General features: G+C 44.3%; 1 protein-coding gene across 1 annotated transcript; it reads left to right on the forward strand.

The window, feature by feature from the left end:
• Positions 1-1,013: 1,013 nt before the first annotated feature.
• MXRA8 (matrix remodeling associated 8) lies at positions 1,014-19,943 on the forward strand. The gene is made up of 10 exons (XM_074560415.1): positions 1,014-1,322; positions 8,333-8,353; positions 8,783-9,091; positions 9,667-9,768; positions 11,024-11,482; positions 15,680-15,838; positions 16,902-16,932; positions 17,918-17,994; positions 18,572-18,649; positions 19,543-19,943. The coding sequence occupies exons 1-10, from the start codon at positions 1,274-1,276 to the stop codon at positions 19,566-19,568; spliced, it is 1,311 nt and encodes a 436-aa protein (XP_074416516.1). The 5' UTR covers positions 1,014-1,273; the 3' UTR covers positions 19,569-19,943.
• Positions 19,944-20,306: the final 363 nt, after the last annotated feature.

The raw sequence follows: 20,306 nt of genomic DNA on the forward strand, positions 1-20,306 counted from the left end.
TGGCAGCATCTAAAGAAGTAATCCCCTAAACTGAAAAAATGATGACTGTCTCTGGTCTGCAGATGCAAACTAAGGCGATCTGAACTTTAACTGGTCTGTGAGTGTATGCACATAAAGGGTGTACGTAGGTTTTCTTTTGTGAGGCGGTGTTTGGAGTTTAAGAATTTACTGCTTCTTTCTCTGCTGTTTGTCATCGATTGTTTTCAGCGACTGACTGCATTAATCATTGTGGGACACAGTGAAGTGGGTTGTATAAACACAGTTAAATACATCAGTACTGGCTTTAGGAACTGGTTGATGTAATTTAACATGCTGTCAGGGCTGGTATTGTGAGTACACACAGGAGAAGAGCAGCAGTGTATCAGGTCTTTGGTGGTTAAGGTGACTGCAACGTGTATGCTGTTCGTCTCTGCCAGTCAAGCAACGACTGTAGCATAGTTCAGTTCTTGTAGGAAGGGCTGAAAGAAGTTCTAGATCTGACCCAGCTTTCTGTGTTCTGCCTTCTGTGATGGGGAAACCCGTTCCCCGTGTTGTGGTATTGTGGGGCTTTTAGACGTGTTGCACTCTAGGCTCTCTTGCCTGCACTGCCCTAAGCTCCCACGAATTCAGTCTTTGTCATTATTATCCTTTTGCTAAGATAGCTGCTGTTAAGTCCTTGCTTACAAATCACAGGACAGAGTAAATATTGTTTTCTAGGTTGTCTTCTGAGACTTGAGCATGAAGTAAAACCATATGAGGAGACAAAGATCAAAAAACCACTGAAGGCAACAGAATAAATCCAGTCTCAAGCAGACAGCTGGACGAGTGTCAAACAAAGGAAGGAACAGCTGGATCAAGTAAAGCACAAGGAAAATTAGTTCCATCCCTAAGGGGAGGGAGAAAAATTGTTTCACGAGCCCAGAGCTGCGTGGAACCAAGTTTACCCGATAAAACTTTTACATCAAAGTCAGGGGCAGATCAGAAGGTCCCAGAGGGAGGGGAAAGAGAAGAGTGGGTGTTTGTAGTAGCCGTGCAGAAAGCGTTAGGGAAAGAAAGGAGGTGGAGTGTGAGTGTAGGGGGAGAGAAGAGTGGGGAGGTGGGGAATTAGAAGTTGTAGGTGGAGTAAATCTGCAGAATATGAGCTGCTGTCCACAGCTTTCTGGATGTAAATTGATGAGGTCATAGTGTTTTCCAGTTACAAAAAAAAAAAAAAAAACCACACCAAACCAAAGTTTAAAAAAAAAGTCTTCAACTTGTTTTTCAAGAGAGACGAAAACACGGAGAAGCTGAAGAAATGGAGCAACTAGCAAAACTCCTTCTGTGGCAGATTTTGCTTCAGCAAAGTAAGCTCCTAGCTGATCGGCATGATGTTACTTGTTTTTATTTCAGCTGCAGAGGACGGGGCTGGAGGTTAGCTAGAACATTTTGAACTGTTATCTTTGTAAGATTTTGTTCCGATTCCTAAGTTAGCTGTGTTTTCATCTGTGAGGGGAGGGTGTCATGGATTTCTCATGCTTTTTGGAGAGGAAAGGAGAGAGAATGGAGAAATGTTTTGAGGTTGTTTGAGCAGTATTCCATTCAGCATGTTTGTGCAATCTGTTTTGTCTTATCAGTTGCCTTGATCAGCAAATTCAAAACCAGTAAGTTTGAATTGAGTACAGTAAAGCTTATAGAGTTAGATTTACATGATCCAAGGTTATTTTATATTTTTGAAGAGGCAGAAACAGCTGGTACGTGTGTATGCATGTGTTCAGGATGGAGGAAAAAATTAAAGTGGTGGTGAAGTGTTTTTTTCTGTAAGCATAAAGACAGAGACATAGGAATTCACTTGTGAGTAAGGTGCAAGAAAGGAATGAGGACAAGTCTGATGAGCTTACAATAACAGAATGGCTTGTACCTTTTCCTTAATCACAGTTTTCTGTAAGAGCTGAAAGCAGATTCAGGGTCCTGGGAACCTGAGCCCACGCTAAACTTAGAAAGCCCAGTAAGGCTTGGATGGCAGGGGAAGATGTGAAGATTAATTGCAAAACCCCAGCAAATCCACACTTGCAACACTTTGGGCTCTGAGAAAGGCACCTGTGAGCAAAGGACCAATTACAGTTCTAAGACCAGTAGGGAGAGACTTCATTTAGGGTGCTGACGATAGGAAGTGAGGAGCACAAGCTTTTTGGGGACTGGTGACCCCCCTGCTCTTCACAGCCCTGTTAATGAAAGGCTGTGGCTGGTCACCTCAGCCTCTCAAAACTCCTCAGTACGTAGATGGAGTGAGCTGAAGAGTTCTTAGTTTGGTCCCTAATTAATCTAGTTTCCATGTCACCACATCATTCCCAGTTTTGCAATACCTCAAGGCGAGGTTTGGGAATCAGCAACGTACGGGAACAGTCATAGGGACAGAAGGGTTAAAGTGGCTCAGAAAACTAGTCTGTGGGGGTGGCTTAAGCCTGGAGAAGCCACATATTGTATTTCAGAAGCACCAACCAGTCCAGCTACTCCCCAGTGTGGTTTAACATGTTGGCAGAGCTTGGGGAGCACCCAGGGCAGGAATAGCAGGTTGGGTTGCTATGGAGCAGTCAGGGGAACTGTGTAGAGGCAACAGTGTCCCACCTAAGGATGGATGATCTCTGACAGACTTTTTTCAGGTTTATTTTGGAGAGATAACTGTCTGTATGCCAGGCAGTCCTGATGTTTGAGTCCTGCTACGCCCGCACAAGTCAGGTTATAGCACGATGAGTGAAGATGGGAAGGGGAGAAGGGAGGAAATCTGTGCTGTTCTGTATTTGCAGAGATGATCCCTTCTGGAGAGGAACCACACCCTCAAGTGTTAATGTCTTGCAGGGAGGAACGGCGCTGTGTTTGGAATGGCTCTACAAACTATTCTGTGGGCCCGCAGCCAATGTGAAGTACACAAAGCAGAGAAGGGTTTATAAAGCTGTGCTAATATCCAAACTGTCTGTGAGAAAGTCAGGGCAAATCTGTGAGGGATCCTGGTTGTGCAGTGGCCAAGATGGCGATTGGTTTTCTTGTACAGACAGAAGGCTTTTTCCTTTCTGCCGAAGCAGCACATTCTTGCTTTTTGCCAATTCACGGGCATGTTCCTACCTGCAGTGAGGTGTTGGAATTTTTGGAAGTAGATGGGTGGTTAAGGGCTCTCCAGTCCCGATGTCCTTTTTGAGAGCAAAAGACTGCTGTTGAGAAAGTCGTCCCAGGAAGCCTTTAAAAATAAACAAACATAGAGACTTAGATAAAAGCCCAGTTCAAAGCCTGGCTTGACTGTCAGTTGGCTTTTTAAGGGAAAGCCTTTTTTACTGAAAAGCTTAGTCTTGCAGTCCTAGGCCAGTAGGGGCGGGTGGTGAATGGAAGACGTCTAGGTGGAACTGTATTGCTCACTAGCTCCCTCCTTTGCCTCTTTGAGATGGGTCCAGATGTTATTCCTGGTCAGTGGATTTAAAAAAATGGCTACCAGAAGAAAGCTGAGCTCATTTTGTGTAGCTGTCACCTTGACGTTTCTGCATCATAAAGCATTATGGCCTCTTAGACGCTGGGTCAGCTCCCTGAAGAGCCACTGCCATTCTCTAAAAGTATTTGGAAGCAGCTTCATAGCACAGGCTGCTGTTTTTGCAATAATTGGGTAATGGCTCTACAGAGACCATTAAATCCACTGCACAGACAATGGGATTTATGGGAGAAATAAGGAATCTGACACATACAGTTTTTTGTGAAGATCATGTCCTTTCTCTAGGGCTAGACCATCCCTCGGTGCTCCTAATGTAAAGGTGACGTCGCTACATTTTTCTAAAGAAAAAAGAGGCTGAGACAGACCAGGAGATGCTGGAGAAAGTGTGCAAAGGAATAATGAGCTGAGCTTACTCAGGCAAGCGAAGCGTCAACCTCACAGACTGTTGTTTCAACCCATGTGCCTGGTGGGTTATGACACTCATTTCTCCAGTGACTTCTTAGTTTGTTTTCGTTCCTGCCCACCACTACTGTCTGGACTTCAGTGATGCTTATTGCATTGTAAGGCGCTCTTCCAGGCAGCTTATCCTTGCTCTGCTGACATCAAGGGCCAGGCTCTTCCTGAGCTCAGCAGGAGCACTGCAGGTAGAGCTAGTGTCATGTCCTGTGGAGCATATATGCTGCTTGGCTACTACTTATGGTGTTTGCAGTTCCCTTTTCTGCTCTGGTAGTCTTTCATCCTCTAGTGTGAGACAGGAACTTAGTGGTTTCTTGAGCACATGATCTACCTGTGAAGCAGACCCTCTGCCAGCAGCTATCTCCAGGAGGAGACAAGTGGTGGTATTGTTCAGGCAAGACTCAAGGGACAGTTTTCTGTTTGAACTGCTCCAAGGACACTGCCTAGAGAGCTTCTGTAAGATGTCTTTCAGAGTCTGAGGCTTTTACTTCCAGTTTGCCTGCAATTTTTGTGGCTTAATTCTTTACTTGAAAAGTGGATGGGATTCAAGAAGTAAGAGCTGGCTCTGCCTTTTACAAGGGATTAGGAAATGGTTTTGCAGGCTGCTTTCCTCTTCCTATATTGTGGGACCAGCAGACTACCTCTAGGATCCTGCTGAGAGGCATGCTGACTCTGCACAGAACATGTTGGGGGACAGCATATAAATGTCTTTTTGTTGGTTTTTTTTGTGGTACATCACATAGAGAGAGGCAAAAGTGATTATCCATCACATGAAATTTGAAATTTTAAAATGAAAGCCACAGTGAGTTCTGTGTTGACAGCTATTGAGGTATTTGGTTGTTTTGAAGCTCCAGGTCCTGGAGTCCTGTGATCACAAAAGTGTGACCTTTCACTTGGTGCATAAATACTCCTTGATTTTTACACTTGCAGATTGTGAAGTGTGACTCACCAAAATAACTGCTTCCAGTCTACCCCAATCCTGTAGTTCATAAGCTGTCAACTCTGCTGGGTTATGGATATATCTCTGCCTTTGTTCCGTAGCTGCCGTGTTACACAAACAATAACTTTAAAAAGCATGGCTGGGGGATATGTCTTGTTTGCTGTGCTTGTCTCACATAGCAGAGCTAGGTCTTAGAGCAGAGGGAAGAGACTGAAAAGAGAAAAAGGCTCATTCCTTCTTTAACTGCTGCTCTATGTCCAGGTTATTGAAGGTCAGTTGTTTTAAATTCCATTTTCTCCAGGCATACAAGAGATCAGAGACATTCCAGATTCCTTAGATTTCTAAGTGATCTCATTTACAGGCATCTCAAGTAAGTTTGAATCTTATCCATGACCTGATGTATGTGTGCAGATTTCCAGCATTGCTGGAGAATCAGAACAATCAGTTCTTCCTTCTTTGTCTTGTGCAGTTCCCACGTCTCCTGTAAAGACTTGTGCTTTCTTTCTCTTCTAGAACTTTGCTTGTTGGCTGCTATGCTGCTCTCTTTTTGATATTTCCACCTACCATGTTGTCTGAGACTATGAATGATGCCCTGCCTGGCGTCGGACCCAAAGCTTCTGTCCAGAATCTGTGTGTGTACACAGACCACCAGTGAAAATCCCTTTCTCTTCGACGTCTTGTCTCTGTGCTGAACTCCAACACACTATTCAACTGTGTCTTCATCTTGTATGGGTTTTGTTCTAGTGTATAATGTCATTGTAACCCTGAGCTGTTCAGCTTTGCGTGGCAACGCTCAGCAGGTCAAAATAGTAGTGTGGTAAAAAGCAGGCAAGGCATCAACAGACTCTTCCCTTGTCCCAGCAGGAAGCAACATCTGCTCAGTGAGGGGCAGACCTAGAAAGACCCTGCAGTGTAGCTGCCAAGTAAGCGAGAGTGCTCCTGCCCTGCTTCTTAGCTGCTACCAGAAGCTTTAACAGTGGAGGGAAACAGAAGCTGTCAAAAGCTTCAAGGCATAAGGTTTTCTTACCTAAAAGCTGTTACATTACAGACAACTTCACTGCTTGCTTGTTTTACAGAGAGCTGTGTTTGGAAGCGTGCTGGAGAAATGCCTGTAGCTGGCTGACAGGGCTGCAGCAGCCAAGGCCCCTGTGGGTGGGAGAGAGGGACCTGGGTGGTCCTTACCATGCCAGTAGGGCCAGCTAAAAAGATAGAAAACTTGGGGTTAGTGCTGTTGTTGGTTTAGGGCTGCGACAGGCTGTTGAGCGGAGCATATTGGAAGGCTTAGATGGATACTTCTGTAATTTGCTAGATTTACGATGCTGCATTTAGGTTCAATGTTTTTTACATTAACTTGCAAGAGGAAAGGAGAAAAGTGAATGCATTCCTCTTTCTGAGCCAGGAGAGGATGTTTCTGTAGCACCAAATCAATTTGCTGTTAATGAGCAGTAATGCAAGACTCTGGAAGTGCTGGCTGTGCAGGCAGCCGGCCCATAGACACCACTCCCCAGCACGCAAGCAGCCGTTCATGTTGTGATACTGCAGTGTTCCCTCGCCACAGAGCAAACTACAGCGGTTCAGACACGTGGGCGTTGCTTTGTCACACTGATACGAATGGATGCTGGTTGTCCTGTCACGAGTGAGACTGATCTCTCCTGGAGAAGGATGATTTGGTGATGTAAAAGGGCTTTGTATCATTCTTCTGTTGTCCTAAGATAAATCAAAGTCCTGGCTTCCAGAAGCAGAGGCTGGCAGGTTATTGTATTTTACCATCAAGCATTTGCATTAGGAGAGACCATCACGTGATGGAATTATAATGTCTTGTGTATGATGTCTCTTTCTTACATCCAGAGCAGTACAAACTTTGTGCAAGATTTATTTTTTTTTTTTTTTGTGATGCTGAGATTATAGATGTAGAAAAAATAACTTATATTTGGAGTGTCTTTGAACTGGCAGTTCAACAGATGGTGCTGCTCATTTTTGTTTTCTGGTATCATTGCCCAGTGTTTTGTGATAGGAAGAGGAAAAGAAACAGAGTTTATTCTGAGCCCATGCACTGGGGGTGTGGTTAAAATAGCCCCAGTCTGGAGTTAATTTATTCTCTTTTGAAATGCATAAATTCCAGGGCTGAAAAAAAAAAATACAGCCTTTGTCTGGAGGACATTGTGCCTATGACATTAGCAGGACAAAACATCTAATGATCTTTCTGGAAGCCACTTGGGCTTGACTGGTTAGAGAGATGAATGATGTCATTGTGTTGGGAATCTGAATCGTCCTCTCAAAGCATGATGCCAGGAGACCTCCTAGACCCCTCCTACACAAAAAACAGGAGGGACTGGACCAGAGAAATACAGGAACAAAGGCACTAGTTCATTTCTTGCAAAGTTCTTTGGGCATAGATCTGAGTCACACGAGTTGGAGAGAGTTGTGGTTGCATCCAGAACATTGCAGTGTTAACTGTGCAGCCCAGGAATGCAAGCGGGAGAGACTGGGATCATGGTCTCAAAGCGGGGATGTGTTTGCCCAGCAGAGTGCTGACAACAGTGTGTGTGAGGAGTGTGAAGTGAAACAGCCAAATCATATCACTCCTCATTTGTCAGGTAGACTCAGCATCCTGCGGAGTTACAGAATTCCCTCAAGGCATTAATCCCACCATCAATTTTATCAGAGTGTGATTTGGAGTCTTAGTGATGAAAGTTATCTTTTGGCTCTCAATCTAGTGCATCAGCAGTGCGGGTCCGCTTCCCTCTGCTTGGGCAGCTCTGACCCCCAGCAAATGAGCCAAGGTCAGCTGTGTCTCCAAGTCTGCTCAGGCCTTTTCCGTCACAGAGAACGTTGACTGAGATGTGGGTGTCTGCTGGGAGAGGAGATGGAAATGAAACGGTCGCGTTCTTTTCACAGTGGTCGAACAGAAGGTCCCTTCCAACTTAAACTATTCTATGAACTGTTCTTGCCCTACTGTTTCTGCTGGGGCCTTGTTATGCAGGACCGATGTCAGATCCTAAGATATTATGGGTCCCTCCCTTCCCCATGCTTGCTCCTGCCTCCTTGGGTTCTTGTTTTTATCTTACACAACATTTTTCAATAGTCTCCTCTTGAGCAGAAGAGGCCTTTCAGACAGTTTTTGTGCGTGACGCATTGACAGATACCTTTAGTGTAACGTTTGAATAGCTCGGTGGAAAAAACCTCTGTGGCTGGTATGCACTAAAGACATGAGCTGTATGAAATTCAGTTGCAGGCTAAGCATATCCCACATGGCTCTTAAGCTTAAGTTTGTTGGTTAGGCACTGTCTTTTGCTGTAAGTGTACAACGTCTGCTGCAGCATGGACCAACCAAGGTCTGAGCCTCCGGGCTTAGCCACAATACACATGTTAAATAAGTATATTAACAGAGAAGGGAGGAATAGATGGAATAATAAGAGAGGAGGTGGCTGCTGACTATGAGTGTATTTGTAGTTTTTTCTTCCTTTAGTTGTCAGTAACATTTTTTTTTTCTGCTTTGACAGGTTCTGTTTGTTTATATTCAGGTAAGTGACAACTTTGTAATCTACCTGTTTTTGTGATCGTGAGTAGAAATGAGACATACCCTGATTCCATGCAATGGGGGTTTTATCGCTAACTTCTGTAGGCATGAACCATGCATCCCGTGAACTAGTGTCTTTAAACTTTGGTTAAACTGGGGGCTAGGATTAGGAAGGGTTGGTAGGATGGGTCAAATCTACAATCCTGATAACAGACATCATAGACATTGCTTTACTGAATGAAATAAGTGTTTTTACGTGTCTTTCTGTTGTATTTCTCCGTGAGAGAGTTCTACGTTGGTCTTCAAAGTTACTTTCTTTTTGGGTGGAAGGTGTGCAGAGATTCTAGGAAAGGTCTAAGTCCCACTCTAATGTCTTCTTCACATGCCGTTAATCTGGTAACTCTGATTTTTGTTCTTCGCTCCTGGCTCTCAGTACCAGCTGATGCCTCAAACCCGGACAGCGTTGTAGTGTCGGTGTTAAATATCAGCGCTACCTTGGGGTCACAGGCTGTCCTCCCCTGCAAGAGTTACCGCATGGTGTGGACCCAGGATCGTCTGAACGACCGCCAGCGTGTAGTCCACTGGGATGTGTACAGCAAGTACTATGGAGATAACAAGATGGAGAGGCTGTGTGACATGTATTCAGCTGGAGATCAGCGTGTATACAGCTCCTACAACAAAGGGAGGATATTCATGCCCAAGAATGCATTTACAGATGGCAACTTCTCCTTGGTGATCAAAGGTACTAAACAGCATCTTATCTCCCTGTGCTATGTGCAGAATGGAGGATTCGTGACTAAATTAACTTTGTGGTTTTCAGTGAAAATGGCTATTTTACAGAGCATTTTCTATAAATACATAGATGAATATCAGTCTAATGAGGTTCTCTGAAGCACTGGCAATAGTGTTTTATTTCCCTTTGAAACAGTCCCATTTTAAAAGAGAATTGGTAACAACTCATTGCCCGAAAGTCAGTTGTGCTTCTTGTGGACCTTTGATTATATTTCAGTTCCTGAACTATAAACCTAAGATTGTCATTCTTCATATGCCTGCTCTTAGCTAAACTTAAATCGGCTTTCTCTTTCCATCTATTAATACAAATACGTTCCACACAAAAGAAAACTGAATAAATTATTATATTAGGTGAGATGATTCTTCTCTGTTTAGCCCACCCTGGTGACAAGGATGGGTTAGAACTAAGTTATAGAAAGGCCCTCTTGCATCCATACAAGCATTTGGGAAACGGTATAAATGACAAAAGTAATCATTGTCTCAGCATAAAACATTCAACTTCTCTTCTTTTCCCTGTTGTACTAGATGTTGCAGAGAGTGATGAAGGCACGTATTCTTGTAATCTTCACCATCACTACTGCCACTTATACGAAACTGTGAAAATCCAACTAGATATCACCAAGAAAGGTAGGTGTGGCAGAGAGCTTGGTGTTCCTTTCTGCAAGGGACGTGGTCTGGCAACTGGAGTCCGGTGGCCACCAGGACTCCGTTGAATTCACGGTGGGGCTTGTACACTGATTGACGGTAGGCCTTGCATGCTGTTCTGCTGGTCTGAGAGAAGAGCAGTGTGGATGCAGGGTTTTGCCCACGTTTTCTCAGTTGCAGGTTCAGGGCATGGATGCCACAAGAGGTTTGGAAAGTATCAGGAGACAGTGGTGCTCACTATGCTATTTACTATCAGATTCCCTGAGTTTCAGAAATTTTATTCACTGTGTGTATTTGTGAACCTCTCTGCTTTCTCGGCATGTGAGAAACAATGCATGGAGACCGTTAAGTTAAATGTTTACTCTAGGCAGTCCAATTATCTAACTGTCCTGTTACTGCTCCAGCAGTAACAACCCTAGTAACGATCCATCATCAGTCAGGTTAGCCACAAAATCTGCCTTGTACATTGACTGGTGAGCTTACCCTGAGAAGCCTGTAGTTAAAAAGCCTCCTCAAGTTACCACACCACAACTCCAGCTCTAAAAGCGAGCTTCTAAGGGCTGTTGGCAACTGCAGTGTGTGCCACCCACGCCACACGTGCATCACTACTGTGTCATTTAAATTGACCTTTGTATAATGCACAAGTGAAACTACTGGGGCTGATGCAATAGTAGAGAAGTGCATCTCTTCTGCTGCCTGTTCTCACGGCTTCTATGCAATAAAAACACCCAGGCAGGCCTGCGAGCTCCAGGCTGCTCATCTGTGTTTTGCTTTTTCTGTTATTCCTTTTCAAGAAAAAAAATACAAAACGGCGCTTCTTGAACTCCTCCAGTAATTAAGGCATTTGTGGGTAGAAAAGCATTTCCTGCTTGGAGAATTGGGATACAGTATACTGAAGATGAAATCTGTTGTTCTCATTCCATTCTTAGTCTGTAGAGAGAATATACTTCCTGCTTTCTGAGGCAAGAGATTAACTCTCCGTTATAAGGAAAAGAAAGTGGTCTTGCTTAACGCACTGACCTAGGGTGGGTAGAGATGCATTTCTTTACGAACTGCTAAAGTAAGTGTGAACAAGGCACACTACCCCTGTGGCAGTTCAAGATCTTTAGAGGGAATGTGTTACAGGATTGCAGGGTCTGAGAGCAATCTTAGGTGCGCTTTCATGTCCTTAGGCATAGCACTAGTATGTAAAGATGCATGTACCAAGGTTGCACAACTTGTATTGTCTCCTCCACAGCCGAGGATGCAAATGAGTACTGGGATGGGGAAAAGCCTGTGATTGTTGCCCTAGAAGGCAGCACGGTGATGCTCCCCTGTGTGAACCGTAACCACATCTGGACCGAACGGCACAGTGAAGAGGAGCAACAAGTGGTCCACTGGGACAGGCAGCCCCCAGGGGTTCCTCATGATCGGGCTGACCGCCTCATTGATCTGTACGCCTCTGGAGAGCGCCGTTCTTATGGACCTCTCTTCATTCGTCAGAAGATGAACATCACTAACACAGCCTTTGCCCTGGGTGACTTTTCCCTGCGGATTTCAGAGCTGGAAAGTGCAGATGAAGGCACTTACTCCTGCCACCTGCACCATCACTACTGTGGCCTGCATGAACGCAGGATCTACCAAGTCTTTGTGACGGAGCCAGTGAGAGAGAAGAAGGTGGTTAACCTTACAACTCATAACATTGCCCCAGCTGTAGGTAAGTAGCCTCTGGAAATGGCTTTCCTGATTAAGGAAGACATAAATATCTACAGTTGCACCTTTGAGCTCTAAAGAGCTCAGTAGGCCACGGGACAGGAATATAACATGTTATTCCCCATCATCACCTCAGGAGGCTTTTGCTCCAAATGCCAAAATGTCCTTGCCTTCTCTGTCCCCTGCAGTGGTCTGCAGGGATCACTTAGTGCCAGCAGGAGGGAGCACGGCCAACACAACCCTGTGCCCTGCAGAAGTACCATAGACACCACTGAAGTGACGGTGCCACTTAGAGCAACACTGAGGTTTCCTCTATGAATGTTTCTCACATTTGAGCCAGGGGCTATTCTTGCACATGAAGGTCGGAAAAGTAGATGGGGTTTTGCCTCCCGTGCTGCTAGAATATGACTCTAGTGTACAGGCTTGGTTGTTTGAGCTATTTCCATTATATCGGTATACCTGGAGCTGCACGCTTAGCAATACTGGTGAGCATTCTGTTGAGCTGCTTTAACACTGTGCTGCACCAAAAATGGTGTGTCCCACCCATCGGGGTTAATTACCCTGCTTGCCGTGCTGTAGTGACATCATGTCCAGCTTCTGTTTTTTTTGCCCCAGGGAAAATTCTGCAGCCCATTCTGCTCTGCAACGCTGACATGCCCTAAGGCAAACAAGCTGTTTTTCTAATAGGCTTCCTCTCCTGATTGCTTTTATGGAACTAGAGAAGGTATGGGGTGGGGATTGATTCTGCTTTGCTGTTACAACATGCCACTAATCTCACCAGTGTAGATCATAAGCGTCACTCTCCCCTTTGTGCAGGGGTTTAGGCTGTGTAAGGTGCCAGACTGTGCAGAATCAAGCACCAGGAATTTTCCTCCACCCTTCAGCTTTTCCTTTTTTTTTTTTTTTTTAAACCAATTTTCAAATTTTCCACTGCAGTGAGCTATCATCTGACAGCCTGTCCAAACTCAAAACCATCATACTTAGTTCAGGCAGAAAAACAAAATTAAAATCCAAAGTTTAATATTTTTTTAAGTCTTTTGGGTATAGTTCCTTATTAACATTTTAAAATATTCATTGTGGTTTAATATTTATTGGCTGCTTAATACAGAATTTTGACCTGCTTCATGCATTTTTAAATAGGTCTATTCTTCTTTAGCAATTGGCTTTTTCAAGTCACAGGAACCTAAACCTCCCCCCTGGGACTGAGGTTGGTGTCCAGAAAACCCAGGCAGTACTACAGAGAGGTGGCTGTTGGGGCTGAGCTGACTCGGAGGCCAGGACATACAAACATCAGTCTCCCTCCCATTGCCTTTTGCTGCCCTTGAGCCTTATCCAGATCGCATTGTGCAGATGGAAACTAGATCTTGTTTTCAGAGTTGCCCACCCAGGAATTTATTCCTCTCTCTCCTGCACGTTGTCCAAGTTGTTGCTGAATAGTTACTTACCTGCTCAGAAGTTAGACAGAACGTACAAGTAATTTAACCTGCTGGGGATGTCTTAGTTTGGCAGGAGTGCCCTCAGTGCCAGAGGAACTTGCCTTCCTGAGAAAAGCCATTTCCACTCTCAAAAAGAACAGCCTTAGAAGCGCTTTGTGCCCTTCGGGCAGTGAACACTCAGATGGTCTGAGAGCACCACACACAAAAATGTGCTGAATCGATGGGAATGTGAAAGCAGCTGAGGCATCCGGAGTGCCTGTTTCAAACCCACTGCTGCTGAGGAGCCTGCTGGGACATGCCCTATTTGTGTACAGCAGGAAAGGCTGAGATACTGCCCCATCCCATGAAAAAACGTATAGAACTCTTCTGGGGATACAACATAAAGCCAAAATGAAACATCAGGAGATAACAAAAGCAAAGCAATGAGGTTTTTTCAGCAAGCAGCTATAGTTTCTGGCGTAGCTCCAAGGCCCGGAGCCATTTCCAGACAGGAAACTTCATCCTGTTTTGAATATAAGCACAAGCTCAATTCTGCTCTCAGTCTCAGCAGTGTAAATGTGGTGTATGTCTACTAACTCCGTGCATTTTGACTCTGCATTTGCTTTGGAGCATGTGATTGAAGAATGGAATCTGTTGTGTCTCATGCTTATTGCTAAACTATTCTCAGTGCTTTGCCAGCCTTGAAAAGAAAATGGGCCACGTACCCAGCATTTCTGAGCTCTCTTGGAAGAGCGCTCTCTGTTTTTCCCAGCAGAAGAATCTGACCCTTGACACTTTGGTAAAGCAATGTACGGGCACCTCTGTTCTAACTTTTTTTGCCCCCACCATTAAAACTTGTTTTTCAGTAGTTAAACCAGATCATGTGAGTAAATTAGAGGCAGATGGACACGCCATGTTGAGACATACTGAAAGATCAGCTCCTGGTTGCAGAATAAACCTTCAGCACCTCAGCTTAAATTCTGATGTGACACTAGGATGAGGAGGAGAGTCTGTATGACTTTGGTGATACTATTCTAGGTGCTGCCATTCATCTGCTGAGTGTGATTGAATCAACCATTACTCTGTGCCTCAGTTTTCCCAATTATAAAATGGAATATAGTCCACTGCTTTCCTGGTGATGCGCTTTGAAGTTCTCCAGTGATGCTTTATCAAAACACTAGTATGACAAGTATTTTTAGTATTGCTTGATTGAGTTAGCCAAGGAGACCCAAAGTTACTGAGTCTAACTCTGCTCCTATGCTATCTTGCAGTATTTGTGGGAAAGCAAAAAGCCAGGAATAGAATGCATTTATGTTTGCTGAATCCTGGCTCCACAGCGGCTCCAGTGACTACCATCTCATTATGGCAGCTGCTGAAGAAGCCCTTCATGACCTAGAGATTTGTTGAAGTAGAACTGTCACATAGACTGTTTGCAGCTTTGCAAGTTGGTTTTTTGGTTTGGTATTTTTTAACTTAGCAGCGGTGAAAAATACATGCTAGTTTTCAGCACTATAGCTAGCAAGCACACGGCATCTAGCAATGCCAGTAAAAAGCGGAGTGTTGCTGGAGTGGAGTGCTGGGCTACCAGAGCAGAGCGTATGCTAAAACGTCCCAATTTTCTAGGCCTGTTGTTAGCATTAGCAAATGATCATCTCCGCTTTCAAAGTGTTTATTCCAATCCACTGTCGTCTTATTTGATTTTATTGTTGGTGGGTTGGTGTTTTTAAATGCTGGAAACAAGCTACCTGACAAACTGAAACCAGTCGCTATGCCAGCAGTTCCAAAAATGTCAACATTTCTCTCGTTAGAACACATCTATTTGACGGTACTGTGGCTTTTGGGATTTTTTTCCCCCATATTTCCCCTTATTCTTCCTGAATAATTTACAGGGTTAAACTCCCAAGAGACTGGTTGGCCCAAAGACCATACTGGTTCTTGTCCGGTGCTTGATGAATGTTTCCTTCTGGGGGGAGAAAGTGTCACTTTTAGCTCTGTTTTGAAGAGAAAAGCCTCCCCCAGCACTGTGTGTCTCACGGGTTTGCTCTCTGTGCCTGGGCTGGATTTGTCCGTTCCTCTGACTATTGCAAGCACAGAAGTCGCTTCCTCTTTATATGTGTAAAACATTGACCTATTTATTTGAGATCGACAAAAATGTTCCACGTAAGAGTTTTGAGTTACCCTTCGCTGTGCTGTGGAACCGAAATGCTGCTGCACCCACAAATGGAATGGAATCTTGGCTTTTCTTTGTGGGTTTTTATTTTATTTATTTTATTGATTTTTTTTTTTAACTTTATTTAAAAGGAAACTCATTCTTTGGCATTGAAAATTCCTCCCACTCTGTAAATTATAACCCTTGGCAGGGAGGGACTGCTTCATACTTTCGCTGTCTGGAGCCGAAGCACCATGGTGTGTGTGTTGTAAGGGACCCAGAGGAGGGTTGTGTTACCCTGCAGCAGGACTCGGGGCTGTCTAGTGTGGCTTCTGGCCGTGCTCCCCCTCTGCAGGCACACACTGATAGCCAGGCAGCAGCGAGGGAGCGTGTGACAGTCACTGTTAATACTTCACGCACCTGGGAAGTGTAACGGTCTTGTGAAGAGCACATTTTCCATCTGACAGAGGTGCAGTATGTTGTAAATTCGCAGCCATTTGCCCTTTGCTTCATGCAGTTCAGAAGAGTTTCCCACTGAACGTGAGTTTTGGGTCCACATATAGGCCCATGTGTGAGCGTGCTTTGCTTTGGATGCCAATTACAGTTATCAGCCTGTTTCCTTTTTCTTTTCCGTCAGATCCAAATGTTGTCAGGGGCCACAACGTAATAAATGTCATCATCCCTGAGAGCCGGGTGCACTTCTTCCAGCAGCTGGGCTACGTCTTGGCAACTCTGCTGCTCTTCATTGTCTTCCTCATCATCATTGTCCTTGTCACCCGCAAGCGCCGGCAGAGAGGTAAGTGCTAGAAAAGACCAGCTCTGTAGTGCCTGTCATGGTATTCCGTGACAGGAGAGCTGATTCTGCAAATAATTACTGCAAAGCACGATGCTGAAGGCAGTGATCCTCTCCTGGAAAACCAGCAACCTACCCAGTGGGGAGTCTTTGCAGGTGCTGATGCCAAGAGAGAGTCATTAGTGTGGTGTAAATATTTCCAGGCCTTGATTTCCTGAGTTGCTTTGTTGTAAAGGAGAAGAAAATTAGAAGTGCTAGACACTTGCTTTTTACAAGTGGAATTTGTTTAGAGCAAAAGGCCCACGTGCATCCCTTAGACACTAAGATGTCGAAGTCCTTGCTGGACTCCCTGACTCTCTGTGTGTAATTAGATAAATAGGCACTGAGATCTTTTGGTGGATGCCACACAAAAAGCAAATACCAGGGAATGTCTGTCTTTTGCTGCGTTCTTTGCAGTATCACATTCATGCTTATTTACGTGTCAGGGGATTGGCACCAGCCACAAAATGGCTATCTCCACTTAACTCCACTTAAGTGGGGTTACTTTGCAGTTACAGAGGGAACGGACTCCTGCCCTGGCCTTTGAATGGAAAAGAGGAGCCTGAAATCCTCACTGCTTGCAGGGTGGGGTGAGACAGTAGTGTGGTTGGATACCTGGCGTGTGGGAGGCTGGTGGAAACCAGCATCTGTAGCATGCGATGGATGCAGGCCTAAGCAATGAGCTGGGCATGGGCAAGGGCAGCACCGGCACACGAGAGATGACAGGTGTGGTTAATATTTTTGTAATAAATGGGACGTGGAAAGAAATGAAATATGGCAATTGCTGTAGTTTCTCGTGGCTGGTCATCCGTAGATCTGGGAAAACCACTGGAAGGCTGGTGGGTAAAGGAAAGGGAAGCTCCCTGTGGCAGTGGAACACACTGGAGGGGTTGTGAAAGTGATCGTTGTAAGCATTGCAATCAGGAGCACTGTAAATAAGTACTAGGTGGTGTTGTTATCACTGTTGTCTGGGAGGGAGTGGTTGGACTGGGTACAACTGCTCATTCTGTTTCTTCTCCCTCTTTAGGTTATGAATACAACGTGAAAAAATATGGAGAGTGAGTATAATTACACAGGGTCTACTATCTGTGATTAGAATACATAACAATGAACTTAGGAGCCCCAGTCCTCAGCTGTCACTAAGTGCCTAAAGCAGCCGAGGATGTGGTTAGTACAAGTACAGCCACATAAAGCGTAGGCTGCTTGGTAGAGGTGATTCCTTGCTTTCCACCAATTCTTTTGCAGCTTTACACTCTAGTCATTATTAGTGTAATGTTCCCAGGAATATACACTTGAATAATGATTAGATATCAGGGAGCAACTTCCATGCTGCCGAAGTACGGAAGGAGAGAATGGTTTGTAGGGCTAATTTGCCAGTTGCATTTCCTCTCGTACTTTGGGAACCCATTCACAGATCATCTTTCTGGGAGATGTCATTAGGAGTTAGTGGTAAAGGGGTAGCGCACAGATCTACTGTAAACTCTACTGTGAGACTGGGGCCAAGATTGTGGAGCTGGGTTCCTTTGTGTTTTATTATATGTTATGAAAGTGGGAGAGATGGGGAAGTTCCAGTACAGATTGGCTCCCCATTGTCCTAAGCTCTGGACAAACACATGGTGGGGGAAAAAAGAGCCAGCTGGGCAGGGATCTCAAGGGGTTAATAGAAAAGATAGTAAAAGGGAGAGAGGAGAACTGGATTCACTAGTAAGCAGTATGACCTTCTGACATCTGTTTGGTAAGTTAGGGGCAAAGACAGGAAAAGTACCCATGGGCGATGGCTGCCAATGCTGTTGTCTGTCTGTCACGCTTTCTCCAGGGAAGCCTGGTAGAAACCGGAAAGGATTCTGTAAAAATCACCAGTACTTAATGGAGAATGAAATCTTCTATGGATTTTTTTCAACTTTTCTTCAGATATACAGCAAATAAACAAGATAAATTAAGTTGTCTGAAGTAGTATTAGAAAAGCTATTGTGAAAAAGTGTGAAAGGAGCCAGTTACTAAAGGATATGACAATAACATTTTTCACTGTTATTCCTTTTTCAGGAAGGATGTGAATCTTAAAGAATTTACAGTCGACACAACAGATCTGACTCAGTACAAAAGCGAAGACATCAGACTGGGTATGCATCAGCTTCAAACCAGCTTGAAACTTTTTTTTCTCTCTGCACGCCCAGTAAAGGTACAGCCTTTAGAAGAAGAAGCTGACAAACTTTAGGTCCCAAGCTACAGAATTGCTGTAAGGGCCCCAGTAAAGAAGAGGCAGATACAGAATCTGAAGTAAAGAACAAAAGAGTTGCAGAGGGTGGGTTACAAACCAGGACAGCAGCGAGTACAAATTCTTCTCTGTATGTCTTAGGGGAGCTCCCCTGTGAGCAAATGCTTTGAATATCTGCAATAGTCACCTTCAGGTGAGCTTCGCATAGACGATCCAGAGCTTTTTGTTACATGCTGGAAGAATCTGTGGTGCCTATGAGGAGCAGGAAACTGAAATATGCATAACTGATTAGTGCCAGGGGCAAAAATTAAGTCATAGCAGCTTTCCTTTTCCTGCTGATTGGCTGAGTTACTCCTAGAGATCTGGAGATGCCAGGCCTAGAGTGCTTCAAGGAAGGACTGATCACGTCTGCCTTGCCTGTAAAGTTTTGTTTTCTTTTAATGTTCTAATGGCTGTCTGAATTATATTCCTCCCTTACACAGATTACAAAAACAACATCCTGAAGGAGAAGGCCGAGCAAGCCAGAAGCTTCCCAGCAAAGCACATTGATTTAGACAAAGGTAATAATGAACTGGTTCACCCTAATTGGTGGCTGCAGGAACCTTCTGATGGGTTGAAGGAGGGAGGAGGGAAGAACGCAGTTTAGCAGTGAGCTGACCAAGCCACAGCCGAATGAGGAATGATAAACATCATGAGAAATGACAGCAGGAATGAGAAGCTAGTTCCCTTCCTAGCCTTTCATCAGGGAGCCACAAGATGCAAGTAGTGATTAGGCTTTTAAAAACTTTTGGCGTGGTACAAATAGAATATTTTTTTATTGGAAAAAGAATGCCTTGCAGGGCTGGAATAGTGCATTCTGTACTGTAACCTCAGAGGGAGATGTATCTCAAAAATGTCCTGGCATGAGTTTTGAGAAGAAAACACTGTGCAGAAGAGAATGGTTTGAGTTGAATTAATTTATGTGTAATGGGCAGTCACTTACTTCATCCAGCAAAAGCAAACAACTCTCCCTCCCTAAGGGCTGAATCTCCTTTTGCTTATCCAGTATTAATCCGAGTATTATGCCTCAGTTTTTAGAGTCACACTTATGTCAGGCAGTGCTTGTAAGAAGTTGTTAGGTTCCAGGACTCCTCCCCTATGAATTTAGAATATAATAAATGTCACTGAAATGATATCAAGAAGGGAATGGTCTGGAGAGTCCATGAGTTGCCTTAGACCTGCTGTTCTTGACGGAGTTCTCATGATACTTTCGCCTACATTCTGCAGAGAGGGTCTGTGCAATAATTTATACGCAGTATATCTCACTGTGGGTTTTATGAAGAGGATATTGGGGACGTGGTTGACTGCAAATGGTCACTTGTCACTGTATAACTAAGTCCATGTTACGGTGTGCTGCTTTGGATGGTTTGAAATCTCTCTTCAGGTACTGACCTCCATTTCAATTTGCTTTCAGATTTCAGGAAGGAATATTGTAAATGAAGACGTTCCCAAGCTGCTGGCTGGACCAGAAGCTTCAATCAAAGATAGATAAATGGAAGAGAGATGCCTTTTCTTAATACCATGTCCCTCCAGTTACCATAGGTTTTTTTCACGTAGACTTTCTCCCCACTAAGCACAAGGGTATTTGCAAGTGCTTCTTGAAAGAGTTAGACCATCTGTCTTGTGTTCACTTATGGTGGGTTTGGGTCGCCTTTTCTTCTTCTGTTCTCCCAGTCCTCCATTCCCCTTTTCTTTCTTGATATTATTGTTGGTTTTATGCATCAATGATTTTTATGAGCTGAATCAGCAGGCCTTTTGCTTTGATGTTACTGCTTTAAATAAACCAACCTGCATCACTAATCTTGAGCCATCATTATATCAGGCATTTTTCCATGTAGTGTATTCATCAGAAAAAATAATAGCAAAGCCTGATTGTGATCTCCAATAGGCTGGCGTAAATCAGGAGGAGCAGTACTGTCACATAGCACTTTACATATTCCAGGGGAAGTACAAAGAGTACACCCCTTCACAAATGACGATGGAAATACCTCATTTTATGAATGGGGAAATGTCAATATCCTCATTTTACAGGGAAAAGGGAGGCACACAAGTGACCAAGGGTAGGGTTGGGATCAGCTCCAAAGAGCTCTGGAAGCCTGACTCTGTATTTCTCGCTCTGAGCTTGTTTCTTGATTTGTTTTTGTTTCAGTGCAGACCAAATCAAATTTGGCATGAGCA

This window comes from Larus michahellis, chromosome 16, assembly GCF_964199755.1.
Source record: "Larus michahellis chromosome 16, bLarMic1.1, whole genome shotgun sequence".
Classification (NCBI taxonomy): Eukaryota; Metazoa; Chordata; class Aves; order Charadriiformes; family Laridae; genus Larus; species Larus michahellis.